This window comes from Haliotis asinina, chromosome 15 (assembly GCF_037392515.1).
Source record: "Haliotis asinina isolate JCU_RB_2024 chromosome 15, JCU_Hal_asi_v2, whole genome shotgun sequence".
Lineage (NCBI taxonomy): Eukaryota > Metazoa > Mollusca > Gastropoda > Lepetellida > Haliotidae > Haliotis > Haliotis asinina.
Window position 1 is genome coordinate 34,314,017 of NC_090294.1, and position 15,447 is coordinate 34,329,463.

At 38.0% G+C, this 15,447-nt stretch overlaps 1 protein-coding gene across 2 annotated transcripts in view; it reads right to left on the reverse strand.

The window, feature by feature from the left end:
• Positions 1-756: 756 nt before the first annotated feature.
• Positions 757-15,447, reverse strand: part of LOC137266063 (uroporphyrinogen-III synthase-like) — a 31,194-nt gene continuing 16,503 nt past the window's right edge. Inside the window, exons 8-10 of one of the 2 annotated variants that reach the window (XM_067801563.1) lie at positions 10,615-10,710; positions 8,664-8,774; positions 757-2,798 (exon numbers count right to left, since the gene is read on the reverse strand). In XM_067801563.1, the coding sequence (XP_067657664.1) occupies positions 2,772-2,798; positions 8,664-8,774; positions 10,615-10,710 (234 nt within the window). In that variant the 3' untranslated portion in view covers positions 757-2,771. Of the gene's footprint in view, positions 2,799-8,663; positions 8,775-9,319; positions 9,409-10,614; positions 10,711-15,447 lie in introns of those variants that run through there. The other variant, XM_067801564.1, reaches the window with a different exon arrangement.

Sequence of the window (15,447 nt, forward strand, 5' to 3'; positions counted from 1 at the left end):
TAACCACAGATTAGAACAAGTTGTTACATATTCAAGAAATAATGCCAGATTTCAGTGAAAATGAGCCTGCTTCCCATTCCCATGAAAACTATTAAGGGGTTGCCTCCTTTGTATTTGTGTCTGTTTCCATTCAAGTGTGTACATATCCAATAATGCAGGAGTTTTCTGTTGTTTTGCACAGACCTCCAGAAACCAACCAAACCTGTACTGCAATACAAACTGCATGTGAATAGCATAAAACTGTTACTAGCTCCAGATGGGAACAAGTCAGTGTTGAGGCATCAGGGAACCTTCCATCAGATGAACTTCTGACAGTCAGTGTCTAACTACAGACTAGACTGCTGGGTCTTGTTGACAACACACCATTTTGTTATAAAATATCAAAACTCTTAAGCTTTTCAGAGTGAGATTTCAGCGAGAATTAAAATAGGACATGGGTTACTCAGTTATTTACTAGAGGACATACAAGTATCATGTATGTTAGTTGAACAGGTAGGAATTTACAGACTAGTTACTGGATGACTAAATTCTACCAGTGTAAGAGAAACAGGGATTAGGTACCCACCCCCATTATTGCTGGAACACAATATTGCTTTTTACCCTTTACTCAGGGTAAGCACCTTAGATAAGGCTTTCCATGGAATCTTACAGCTTCACTGACCAATGGTTTCCCAAGAGACTGACTGATGGACAAGGTTGGACAAGTGATAACAGTCACCTTCAGTTATAGGGAGACAAATGTGCAACAGAGACATGTTCAGCTTCAAATTTTTACTGTTTTACCATTTTCACATGAGAAGTTACTAAAATTGCAATTTAGAGATGGAAATTAAACATGCTTCCATGGATGAAAGTTGTGTCATTTCATACAATATGTCTTTTCAAACTAGAGAGACAATATGGGATACTTTTTCAAATGTGTATATTCATAAGTCTCCTGGAAATATTTATAGTACTAAATAAAAGAGATGAAAACTAAATAAATAATACAAAACATATTTTATCAATTAAAAATTCAGCCGCAAACAAAGCATTGAGCAATAGTCATGCACTTCATGTAAACAATCCATATAGGAAGCAGTAGAAGTTGTAAAATAAAATTCTAACACCTTAAACCTGGGAACAGCAAACTACAGGTTCAGGAATATATATATATATAAGTATATAAGTAAGTATATACCCACCACTGAAAATATAAGCATATGTCTTGTGTCTTACATGCCAAAGTGTCATTAACACTGCACTGCTATATCAACAGCACATCTATCATTGTCTTCACACTGCCAACTTCTATGTTACATAACAACAGGTATTTTTAACCTTGTCCACTTCTAAGCATGTCACACCACATTAGACATTTCTTAACCCATCTGTAACCCACGTGTATATATGCCTCACTACATTAGGCATTGTCTCCAACTCCTGTCCACCTCTATGCATGTCACAATACATCAGGCATATTTAACCATGTCCACTTTTATGTACGTCTCAATACATCAAGCATTGTCTCCAACTCCTGTCCACCTCTATGCATGTCACAATACATCAGGCATATTTAACCATGTCCACTTTTATGTACGTCTCAATACATCAAGCATTGTCTCCAACTCCTGTCCACCTCTATGCATGTCACAATACATCAGGCACTGTCTCAAATCTTTTTTGAGTACAAGTAACATAATACATGCAACATAAATACCTCTACTGAGAGGATCTGAGATCATATCTTAACTCAGTCTGAAAGTTTCATGAAACCATACATAAATGTTGGAGGGCTGAACTCTTTGAAAGACACATCTGGGATATCTGCCATAGGCAAGCTGAAGTCAAATACTCCATATTGTTACCATCAAAATTTACACAAGAGAGTAACATAAATACCTTCTCAATGAACACATGGTATATTAAATGACTGTGTTTCACTAATTGAGTTAATCATCATCTAAACACCAACTCAGTTTAGAAAAATTGACCTCTAAAAACCAATAAAATGCAATCACAGGTATGCTTTTAACTCGTTTTATGTTTTGAGAAGTATTAAGGCTGCATCCTGAGACAATAACAGCAGAAAATATTCACATGATATCCACATGGTTAATACTTAGGGGGAACAACAGGTAATGTTACTCTGACTAGATTGATCAATAACTACAATAACAACAACAACAACAACAAATATATTAAAGTAATCCTACACATGTACCGCTTTTATTTTGTCAGTCATCTACCAAACAGAAGCATGTAACAGACTTCAGCAGGCCTTAGCTGATGTGTAACATTGGTCTACACTAAATTAAAAACACTGTACACACACATATATATATATATATACATATATAATAGCACCACAGGAATAAAGATAACATGCTTCGATATCTTTTAAATAACAACATATATTTTTTTTCGTTCCTAAGTCCACACAACTATCTACTCTATCAAAATGTGTTATGCATGGCGTATTTCATCGTCCTGTCTTCTTGGAGTACCAACTAAAACCATGAATATGTTGCAAAATAAAGGTCACTTTCTTTGAACCTTATCAGTTTGTAGGTACTTACCAGAAATGATGAATGCATGAAATACCATATGAAAAGACGGTGAGTGAGATTTGTTTCATCATATGTGGTACTGATATGATGGTCTATGATGAACTCTTTCACTGATAGTACTGACTGGTCTGTTGGTGTCACTGCATACTGGACTATAAACCCACCATGTTATCCCTGTTTACACACCTTCCACTGTCGCAGCTTCTTCCATGCCACGGACACTTAGTCTTTCTTCTCTTCAACATTCTCCTTAAACATAACAACACACAGATCATATATACTGAACCACAAAAGAAACATCGCACATCAAAACCAAATGCAAAATTTTGTTCTTGCAAAATGCTGTTCTTATTATGATTGTATCATTTTGTTAACATGGTTTTCAATCCAAATTGACATTTTTTACCAAGATCATAATGGTTTCTGATGAAAAAGCGTATCGACCACAAGACAGGTAAAAAGGTGCTAAAAAGGTTCCGTATGAAATTGATGAAAATGAAAATGCATGTGCACATTCTGACAACCCTATCAATGAAACCAAGTCCCAAACATGCCTGAAATCATGTTTGTTTTGATACAATCGCCTTGGCAAAAAGTACGAGATCAGCGGAACCAAGTCTTCACACAACTGGAAGTTGGCCACACTGGCAATCTTTTCAATGTTCATGTTAAGACAATCTGCTGACTGCAAAAGTGGTATCAGGTCACAAACAGCATCCGAGACCAGCCATGCAGTTGGTGACCTTCAGTAACATCGCAATGTCAAGACAGACTGTGTGCAACCATCTACAAGATTGATTCCCCAGAAAGACGGAAACAGCAAACCAGACCATTGGGACTCACAACAGACCAATCAGTGCCAAGATAGTGTGTCAAACTTTCCTGATGTCACAGACCATATCGTAGTCCTGTCCTCACAGCTCATCACTGCCAAAACTGACTCCAATGGGCAACTCAGCATCGAAATGGACGTTATCAACAATGGAGAACTGAACCAGTTAGCTGACACCAAGGTGTCCAAGAATCTTGGTCCAAGATGAGTAAATGATGTGAGAGCTGCTCTCTATATTGACCAAGTCATAAGGTCCCACACTGAACCTTATTTTGGATGTTACAGAAATCACATCCAGCAAGACAATGCTCCTGCCCACACTGCTAGAGCAGCATTTGACTTCCTGAGACATCATGGCATCTTAACCCTGCAATAGCCTACACTCTGTTATGATTTAAGTCCAATAGAACAACTTTGGGACGAGATTCAAAGTATACAGAATGACCTCCAACCACAGCTGACGACTCTGGCTGGACTTGATCAGGCACTTTGCAGAGTATGAACCCAGGACCTAATGGCCTTCATCAACTGGCTAATTCAGGGTATCTTAATAATACCATTTTTCGTGATTCTCTTTGTGTGAACCCTAAATGTGATTCCTGAAAATGTGTGGACCATAAATGTCAAGTTTAAACTCAGTTGATTGATTCTGAGAGTGAATCAAAGTATGAGCTTCAAGAAACTGCTATCAGTGTGAAATTTCGTTTGTGGTTCAGTATAGAAACATTGACAACATATTGTAATCTCACACATAAATAGGTTTTGAAGGTAAAAAACATAATTCAAAATCATTCATCAATTTCACCCTCAAGAACCATCTCTCTTTGATACAGAGAGGAAAAGGTTCCATCCCCATGAACTTGTTCCATAACATCTTATATATGGTTCCAAAATGGTTGATAACAGATATTGGTTAAAATGAATATACTGCACATAACACTTCTGCTACCAGAAGTTCTGATGGTCATTTCTGAAAATAAATGTTGTTATCCATAAATTATGAGATTTGTTCTTCCCAACTTCTACAAAACCACTAAAAGAAAAGGGGAAGGATCTGTAGATCAAAATGTGTTTACATGCACCCCTTTGCCCATGGGTAATATTACCCCTGAAGGGTAAATCTGGTCATGTAAATGGGTCTAACAGGTCAAGAGGTGGAGCAAAGAGGTAAACTTGTCATGTAAACAGTCTATCAAGTTAAAACCAAACCAGGGATACATTTGTAGACCCATCCACTCCTGCTTATAATGGAATAGTTTTCCAGGAAATTTGAACATAGCCTTGATGCAGCTTGTTACTATGCACTATCAACCCTGTCACCATTCTGCAGTTCTACACTGGAAACAACATGCCTCCGAAAAAAAAGCATTTGAGACATGGTTGTGATTGGACACATGATGGGACAAAGTATCTGTTTAGTATCTAGGGAGATATGCATAACCAATATCACCTAGACAGTCTGTTCAAAATGTATTCTAAAGTGAACTAGGCAATGCATGATCTCGGGTTTCAGAAAAAATCCGTACAATGCAAAGAATGAATGAAAACACTTAAAACATCTTTCAGACAGTGTAGGGATTCCAATTTTATGAACAGCTAAATATGACGTTGGATAGAAGTGCTGCGACATCTCTTGGAAAGGTCATTAAAAGTCTTCAGCAGTCGGTTTCATCAGATACAGACATATCTGATCTTCAAGTTACTGATGACCATCTTACCAACAACATTGCTGATGATGTTGAACCTCGCTGATGATAAAAAAAGGTTTAAAGTGTTATTAATGACCAGCAAAATGATCATACGAAAACAGAGAGAACAAATGAGGAACCTCAGAAGAAACAAAAAGGAAAAGGAAGAAAAAACAAACTGCAAACAACTTTGGAAACCGCCATGGACAAGTTTGCTAAGATATTTGAGCAAGGCAGACTGAATTGGAAAAGAAATCAATTTAGCCACTGGATAAAGAAGAAAGACAGAAAGCTTCTTAAAAACACTCATCAACTAAATGCCACATCATCATCCATCCGAAACCCACCAATACCTCGGTTTCCTGTACATCCTGTATATGCTCCTTTCGAGGAAGCAGTCCCTGGAACCAGCCCTGTCTCCACTCAGGTCTGACTGCACCTATAAACATGCCCCTTGCCATGGTCAGAAAAGAACCAGAGGCACTGACACAAAAGAAGAGGATGGAAACAGCTACTACAGTGGATTAGTTTTTATGAAGAAAAGACTGTGCAAAGAAGCATCTTGGTTTATCGCTCCCCAGCAAACTGTGATGCAAGTGCATTCCACAAAGCAGATCCAGTGGTATCTTGGTCCTTGAATTGGTCGCCATTTTGTACCTTAACGTCATCCAACCAATCAGGTTTGAACCAATATCTACTCCTTTCCTTTCCCAAACAAGGTATTTTCTAAGTATTGATGAACCCTAACACAAAATGAAATTGTGCACAAATCTCTTCTGTTTTCTAGCTTTGGACAAATGTTAATGTGTATCCATAGTTAGAGAGAAGTGACAGGAAGTATCATTTTTCCCACCCTATATTTGTAATGTAAACGTAGACACAATTTTACCCTTTGTCCATTGGGGGTAAATTTTCCCCCGAGTCAAAATACCCATAGGGGTATAAGGGATGCATGTAAACAAGGCATAAGTAGAAACATTCATGATAAAGTATGGGATGACATCTCACTCATCAAGCACATCAAATGATGATGTGACATGACTGATGTTGTAATTCATTCTGAGCCAGGAGTCAATTGGCCAACATGTATAACTCACACGTGGTTTAAGGAAGAGAACTGAACTGAATCAAGAAACAGTATCTATATGCCTGCACTGCCTCTACTGCTAGAATCAACATGTTCAAATGACTGATACCAGGAAGTCCATGCTGCCAGTTAGCCCATGAAGAATTTGAAGGAACAGTCAAGCCTCAACCTAGCACAATAATGAAGTTAAATGTATTTAATATTTGATCATATCACTTAACATAATCTGATGTCTGTTGTTTATGTCATAATGACTTTTAATGTATGATAACCTGATGTCTTGGCCTGGATTAGCTCGATGGCTGCATGTGTGATGCAAGCAGGAAACATACCACTAATCAGTTATTATGAATAACTATATACTGCTGTCTGTGACGAAGCTCAGCAAGATGACTTAATACATTTGAGAAGTGTTTATAGTGGTATTTGAGCCTGATATGCTCTGTTGAGCTCCAAGTTGAGCTTTGCAATTGATTATGATGTCTGTAACTGTGACTTAAGCATTACATCATCATGAATTCATGCAGTGTGAGAAATTTTTTAACATGAAGAGCATAGGTATCCTGACACTTACATAAACTTGTCCCTGCACTGATATGCAAGTTTGTGTGCAAAGTGCGAAATGTTCCAAACTTCTGGCACTCATAATGTTCGTGCCACGTAAGTGAAGTAGGTGTTAACATTGTGCAACCTACTAGCAAACATTGTGAGCGGTGCACATAAAAGCATGTCAATTTCCATCCCAGCACACACTGACATGCAGTGTCACGCATTGGCTCGCTTTCCTCACGCACTGTGTGTGACATGGTTGCCGCAAGTTGTGCAAAGTTCATGCCTTCTAACTTGTCATAAAAATGGCAGGTGGGATTTGTGCATTGTCCTGACTTGTTGATGAGGTCGTGGCATGACGAGTTCCCTCATAGTTTGAGCACGGCATGAATAGTTTGTGCATGTCATGAACTTGACATGTATTGGGTACGCCTTCTTTGTGTATTGTTTGTACACAAATCAGCAATGACTGTGCATGTGCATTAAAGAAAGCCCATCGCCAGTCCCCACATTCCTCAACTGAACAGTCATCAGTAAACAAGATGAATGCCAAGAAGAAGACATCCAGAAGAAGAGTAGTACCAGCAGAGAATGGAAGGCTTGAAGAAGAGATGGGACAAGAACCACAGGCACAAAGAAGGTTTCTCCAGGTTAAGTGGACAGTAGCATTGGGCTGTCACCTTAGTCCAAGGACTCCTCTCCTCTCATGACTGAGGGTGTCCATACAAAGAAGGAAGAAACAAAAGCACTCTCTTTAATACCTTCCTTTACACAAAGAATTTAGACAATAGTAATCACAGCATTTAACAGGTACTACAGCCTAGGCTGCTTAAACATTTGTGCTCACTATAGGACAGGGTGTGGCCATGCTCACTTGCCAAGGAACAGCACCAACAGGAGACAAGTAATACATGCATGCATGCATCCATCCATTGCTACATCAATCCATACATGCAAAGTACAGTTCTTCCATGTTCCATCTGAAGTACCACCCTGCGCCCCCAAATTGATATACAAGAACCTGTATCCAGCATCTCCATGAGCCATAGGTACAATGCAGTGGAACCTGAAGCCCTTATAGTTGTAGTAGAATGATCCAGCTTTGGGTGGCTTCTTAACAGCATTGTGCTTGCAATCCACTGCCCCAAGACAGTTGTGGACATTCTATCTGCAACTTAAACTTTCAGAGACATCCTTCCACACCTCATCAGTTTGGGGGCACCTGAGTACTTCTTGCTTGTGGACCTCAATCAGGCTTTAAGTAAGAACTTGCCGATTGTACTTCCTCTCTGAAGCTGTACTTGCATAAGAATTATCAGTGGCTAGGAAGCGAAGAGTGGCTGCCTCCCATCTCCAGCAGTTCTCTCATAAATGTAGTCTACTTCTCCTTCTCAGCAATAACAGCTTGTTCTCTGGTTTTCAACATCATGTAGGTCCACAGCAATGCATTAAGCTGGGGGTGATGCCTGCTCTTTTGATAGCGTGGCGTCAAGCAGGACAAAGCGAGACCATAAAATACCACAACTGTTTCATGCATGCGTGAAGTGGATGTGGCAATGCATGCCAATGCTGGGACACTGCATGTTGTGCGTACCATGCTGTACACTGAACGTTAACAATGCGTCATCATTTTCGGTCACACATTGCATGCCAAGTACATAACTTATGCAATAACAGGATGTGAACAGTGCGCAAACTAGGCTTGAACCTTTCATGCATACCATGTAAATTACACACATTCTCGCATTCTCAAATTGTGAATCAGTGAGGAAGCAAAATTCATGCAAGTGTCAGGGTGTCATATGCCTCGGTTACTGAATATGTGTATCAGTAAAAGTTATCTTTCATGATCCTTCTCATATAGTGAACAGACAATAAGTAAATCACCAACAAAGGAATATTGCATACTGTTGTGAACAGAACACTGGTAGGACTGCTGGTGCCATAGTTTAACATACCTGTTTTAGCAGTGTGACAAGACTGGCAGGCTCTGGCTTGGCTGTAACACCATGGAGAGTCACACCACGGGCTTCAACCTCAAGCTTAGTTGCAGGGCCCAGGGCTATCACCTGACACACAAGAGCATATCACTAGGAGTTACTTTTACACTATATCAACAATACCCCTAACCCCTGTACACACACAAGTTTATCATGAGAGTTACTTTTACGCTACTTCAACAATTCCCCTAACCGTTTCAAACAAAACAAGTTATGAATGTCATTTTTGGATGCTTGCTCGCCTATAGTACATTTGTTAATTGCTGTGTTCTGAGCCTAACACAGACAGATTTGATCAAAAGGAATTAGAAGTACTTTGTGTTCTACTAATCTCCTCCCATATCAGTACACTTTTTCCAACTCTGTTCATAGCTTGAGTTCCAAGAACATATCTATGATAACAAATTCTGTACCCTATAACAAGGACGCCATATCTTCTTCCTCTTTGTCAGGTCATTTTGTTATTGCAAGTAGTGACCCTAAACTTCATTTTTAGTCACAAAATGTTGCAAAAAGTATTCTGTATCTGCCTCAATCATAGAGGGATTTTTATACTACATCTTATACTTGGCGCACTGTTTATAAATGTCAGAGTTGGAACCGAACAAGCTTACATTTCTCTCTGTTGACAAGTTTCTTTGATGATGGAGAGAACTATCAACTGAATCTGCAGTCATTCATCGTTGAAGTCATCAACACAGCTCTATGACAAAGATTCTTCAGATATTAAGTTGACAGAGCATCATAGACCAGAGTTATTTTCATGGACAGCTTTTTGTGTTAAGTTAGTTCGTGCATGTACTTGATTACAGCTGACTGATGTGTCACACCTCAACTTTTTACCCACTTGACTCAACTTTTGCGTGTTTATGAAATGTCCTCAACAAGAGTTGGTTATTTGGTAAGCACTTCAAGGCAAAGTTCAGAATCATACAAGCAAATTCACAATGATGTCAGGACATTGATGTCATAATACAGTTAAACACCTTCCCTGTAGGACATGGCTCAACACTATTTAAGAAGTACAGTCAAACCCCGTTTACTCTGACCCCACATATCTGGAAACCCCATCTTCTGGATGATTTTCATGTGAAACGAAACTTATGTTCATTAGCTTTACTTGCTCAACTGAATCCCGGGCTTCCGTATCCGGACTGCGAATTTTCAAACCATTCCCATAGATTTCCATTGAAAAATTATTCAGTTATCCCTACAGAATATCTGTGCACAGGTGCATGTGTATGTGTCACATCAATACCATTTACCGAAAGACTATGTGATTTCATTCATCATCTATCGGAAGGCATTTGAGGTGAATTTATTAATTAGCCATCAAAACATGTTAAATAGGATTATGTTAAACTAAACTGTAATTGTACTTTACATAACACTTGTAAATCAACCTCTACTATCTGTTGCGATGCAAATCAAAAATAGCCTGCCACATGATCTAAGTCATGTGATCCCATCCGGAAGTTTACTTTCTGCAGACAGCATAAGTTCAACGCCATGTCATATGTTTTCAGGGCATTTGAAAAAAAAAAAAAGAATATGCAATTGGCAAATAGAAACTTTTTGTCGTCGATTTACGTTTTGCATATTACTTACCACCTGAAGCTCCACATACTACATGATCATGTCCGAGACAACCTGACAACTTGTAACCTGCGCTCCGCCTTCCATGTATTATCGGTACGGTGATTAACTGTTATCACTATTGACTGTTGATCTATTGATATATGTACATGAAAATGTTTTCACTTTTTGCTTTCACTTAATTTTCATGCTTTGCTTGTTTGATCCAGTTAACTGTCCGTCTCGCTATCCGGACGATTTTCAAGTGAAACCAAAATGTCCGATTAAATGTGGTTTGACTGTACATGAATCCTCATAGGAAGAAATTACTTACTTTTATTTTGTCAAGTGGCAACAGTCCTTTCTTGACCAATGGCTCTGTGTACTGGACACCAGATGGGCTGAAGAATACAGCAAACTCGGGCAATCCCTGCCAGAAAATACAGCATACATCCGACATCATAATGTGTACAGATCACTTCAGCTGCAAGTTATATGTATTAATAATTCCAGTTACGAATTGAAAGTGTCTTATTACAAGGAACTAACCAGCCAGATACTGCCTTTTGACTGATATGCTATGACACCATGCTCTGAATGAACAGTTTTACCTTGTCCTGTCAATTACCTGATATCTATATATACATCTTGATATAATGTTCAATGAAAGTTCTCAACAACTGAAAACTATTACACTACATGATGATCTAAGTTGAGATATACAATGAAAACTTTTATGGCCAGAAAGGAAAATACCAAATGAACGAATGCACTCCATTTTGAATCTGGGCCCACTTGCACAACGCAATCTCAGTTACAGTCAATCTTAGGCCCCTACAATCAACAGTACAAACTTCATACAATTGCCCTAATCCACTTCAACAAAGCCGATCTTAGTGCGACTGAAAGATGACATGAAATTATGATCGCAATCTTAGCCAAGATTGAACTCTTCAATTGTGAATGTAGGAATTTCTTAAACTTGACTCCTTTCTACAGTTGTCTGCAAGTGTACATATCATGCTGTGCAAATCAGAAGTGGAACTGGTTACCAAACACAACACATACCTCCCTCAATCACACCTTGCACAATTTTCACGAAAAAAAAAAAGAGAAACACAAATCTTATAAAGGAAACTATCATTAACATATATAATCACTCATACCTTGTGGGTTATTCTCTAATTTGGCTACATTCTAACCATCTTGACTTATGAACAATGCGATACTGCAAGCACAGAAATATGTTTTATGAAAATATTGAAATATGAACAAAAAACATTAATAAATTTGGGGCCTGAGTTATTGACTTAATAACTATAACAAAATTTCATTATGATATAACACCTAATTGTATTATTTGTCAGTGGCTGACAAAGAGACATAACTTATGCATCTGTTTGGTGTTATGTGGAGTAAAATCCCAAATATATCCCACAAGTAATAGCTTTGTAAAGATGACTGTGGAATGACTGTGGAAGTGCTATGGAAAATGCATGACAGAGAAATATGAATACAAAATAACTTTTCATGTGTGTTGCATGTGTTGTTAAATAATTATTTACACTATGCTCATTATTTAACCCTATTCCATTGAATTTATATTTTTTCTTCTTGTGAAATAACTTTCTACAGAAATTTCACTTCAGCAAGTATATTTACCTGTTTGGTATTTAAAATGCATAGATTAAACTCTCATCTCTAATCTGATTCAATTTTAGATTTAAGAATGAGAAAGAAATATAATTTTGCACGTTATCTAATTGTAGATTACTTTAAAGATAAACAAAGACAAAATCACTTTTCTTTGTCACCGAAAGAAATGTGTGTGGAGCTCTGTGATGTTGCAACATTATCTACATTGGGCAAGGCAGACTGTAGGCAACGTCATAATATGCAAAGGGAAACCACTCCCATCATTGTAAAAACTTAGATTAGCTGCCCTTGAGTTACTGAAAAGGTCATGGCCTTTCCTAATCACATGCAGATACCTTTCGCTACTATCCTTTCCTTGACTATCAAAAAGGTATGCTATTTCGTACTTTTCCAACACTGAATCGGGTGAGAATTGTACTTGATACAATTATGATGATATCGACTTGATAGTTATGTTGTCGACTACCACAAATGAACTACCACAAGTAACGATATTTGTTGAAGTGTCCAGGTGTCTCTGTACAGTTTTATGGAACGCAAAAGCAATCTCCAAACATAGAGCTGATTACTTGCTTCAAACTGACACTAACTTTAACGCCATTTTGTCACAGACTATAGTGATCATGGCTCCTTAGGTCTGGACCAACTGTAAGTTTTGACTGTAACTTACAATGATCTTAGCTTACAACGGCTCTGTGGAAGTGGATGTTGACTGTAGCCAAAGCCTAGAATCACAATCTTAAAGTTTTACAATAATCGTAGCGCTAAGATCATTTTGTGCGAGTGGGCCCAGCTGATATTGTATTTCCTGATTCATGTGGCCTTATAACATCTTTGCTTCAAGAAACAAAATCACACAGTATGAGTGTTATGTGCACAATGGTAGTCAAAGACTGTATTTTAGAATACATCGTAAATTTATATCTGTTTGATATTAAATGTAATTTGTATTTTGTGGTATTTTCAATTTATATTTCACATTTACTGGCTTATATTGTGATTGCACAATAGTATACATAAAAACAATTATAATAAATGTAATTCTCTGGATTGGTAAAGGTGACAATAAAAACATGTTTATCTGGTAACAGTTTACTGGCTATTAAGAAGTGCAATCAATATACACACAACATGTACATCAAGTTGTGTTATGTGAACTACAACTGTAATTTCCAGAAGTTTCCAAATATTTCAATCCATCAATACTTGAAGCATAACTGTTTTAAGTGTTGGTGAAGTTTTTCTCTGACCTCAGTGATGATGCTCTCAGAAGAGTTAGTCAATGAATACGGCTTAATGCCACTACCAATAACCCAGCACTTTCAAGGCAGGGTAGACCAGAAACTGGCTTCATACTTTAAACCCATGTGGAATCAAAACCATGTCTTCAGTGTGATGAGTGAACGCTTTAACCAATGGGCTATCCTAACCAACTGTTGCCATTACAGAATAGCATCCATACACAGTTCACATGTAAGTGAATGATGTATCCAACTAAATCGCAGTTGTTCTGTCCAGCTACAAGACAGGTGTTTTATGATTATTATCCTAGACCATTGTTAAGTCTGACCACTATGAAAAGACAACCAAATCTGACCTGCTGTTGCATTTGACAGACTATTAAAGGGGCACTGATGCGGAGCAAATAATGTTTCTCACCAACAGTCTAATTACGAAACCAAACTGGAAATTGGACAGCGCCCACTCCCTCGACAGAGACGAACAAAGGGACTGGGCTCCGATCCACATCAGCAGAATTTCTACACCTAAACAGTCAGGAGGCCGGATGCCCATCATATGCTATTATTGAAAAATATCCATGGTATTCCTTCTCTGATTGTAACAAAATATCCCAGCAGTCTAGTTTTTTTCAGATGCTCAATGGTACAGTGACTGATCCAATTTGATCCTATTTCTGTGTTTTTTACCTTGATATTAAATCATTTTATGTGAAAATATGATGTCTACAGGCACATAGCAAGACATTAGTTTCGGTCCGAAAGATTGCAAAGCTTTATATTCAGATAGTTTTGAGTGCTGCCCAGCTGTGATAGCAAATATCATACGTAAATTTTGGTAGCTGTGGTAGCTGTGGTATCTATGGTAGTGGTTTATTATCTATGATAACAAGAGTCATCAGAAGATGACATATCACCCAGGCCCCCACATATTTGAAAGGACAAATCATCTGACAGTTACTTATTGTGTTTTTAGACCAAGTCGGAATTGTTTCCATGGAGTTCATGAAAAATATAAATGAGATACATCTGTAGTCAGAAAAAGTCAACATTTCAAGATCTGTCGTGTATATCTGCCAAGATCTTTTGAAAGATATGATATGGTTTTCGAGCTGTGCTCCGGAAACAAAGTCAGCAACGTGTTCATGGAAAAGAGAAAATAATACATCATAAAAATCTGTAAATAGCAAAAGGCACCACTTTGGGGTGTGCTACACATACCTACCTAGTAACACTGACAGATATTAGGAAGTTTTTGAGCTCTGCTCCGGAAACGGAACACACCTCTCGCTTTTGAGAGTAAGTCCGAAACGTTTCCATGGAAACTGATAAAATATTAAATCACAAAAACCTGTAAGTAGCAAAAGGCACCACTCTAGATTCTGATTAATGTATCTACCAAGTTTTGCCGAAAAATATTGCATGATTTTTGAGTTCTGCTGCGGAAACGAAGCCAATCCCTCCATTTTGAGAATAAGTCCGAAACGTTTCCATAGACACGGAGAAAATAATTAATCAGAAAAACATGTAAATAGCAAAAGGCACCACTCTGGGGTCTGCCACACATATCTACATAGTAACACTGACAGATATTAAGAAGGTTTTGAGTTCCGGGAACGGAACACACCTCTCACTTTTGAGAGTAAGTACGAAATGCTTCCATGGAAACCGAGAAACTAAGAAATAGCAAAAAACATGTAAATAGCAAAAGGCACCACTCTGGGGTCTGCCACACATATCTACATAGTAACACTGACAGATTATTTAGAAGTTTTTGAGTTCCGGGAACGGAACACACCTCTCACTTTTGAGAGTAAGTACGAAACGCTTCCATGGAAACCGAGAAACTAAGAAATCACAAAAACCTGTAAGTTGCAAAAGGCACCACTTTAGGTTCTGACTGATACATGTACAAAGTTTTGGCAAAAAATATTGAATGGTTTTTGAGTTCTGCTCCGGAAACGAAACACACCTCTCACTTTTGAGACGTGTCCATGGAAACCAAGAAAATAATAAATCACAAAAGCCTGTACATTGCAAAAGGCACCACTTTAGGTTCTGATTGATATATCTATCTTGCCGAAAAATATTGAACGTTTTTTGAGTTATGCTCCTGAAATGAAGCTCACCCCACCATAAGACTAACATCAAAATGTTCCATGGAAAAACCCAAAAAATATAAATGCCAAAAATCTGTAAATAGCAAAAGGCACAACCATAGGCTGAGATTACTAAATCTATAAAGTTTGGTCTAAAAATATTGAATGGTTTCT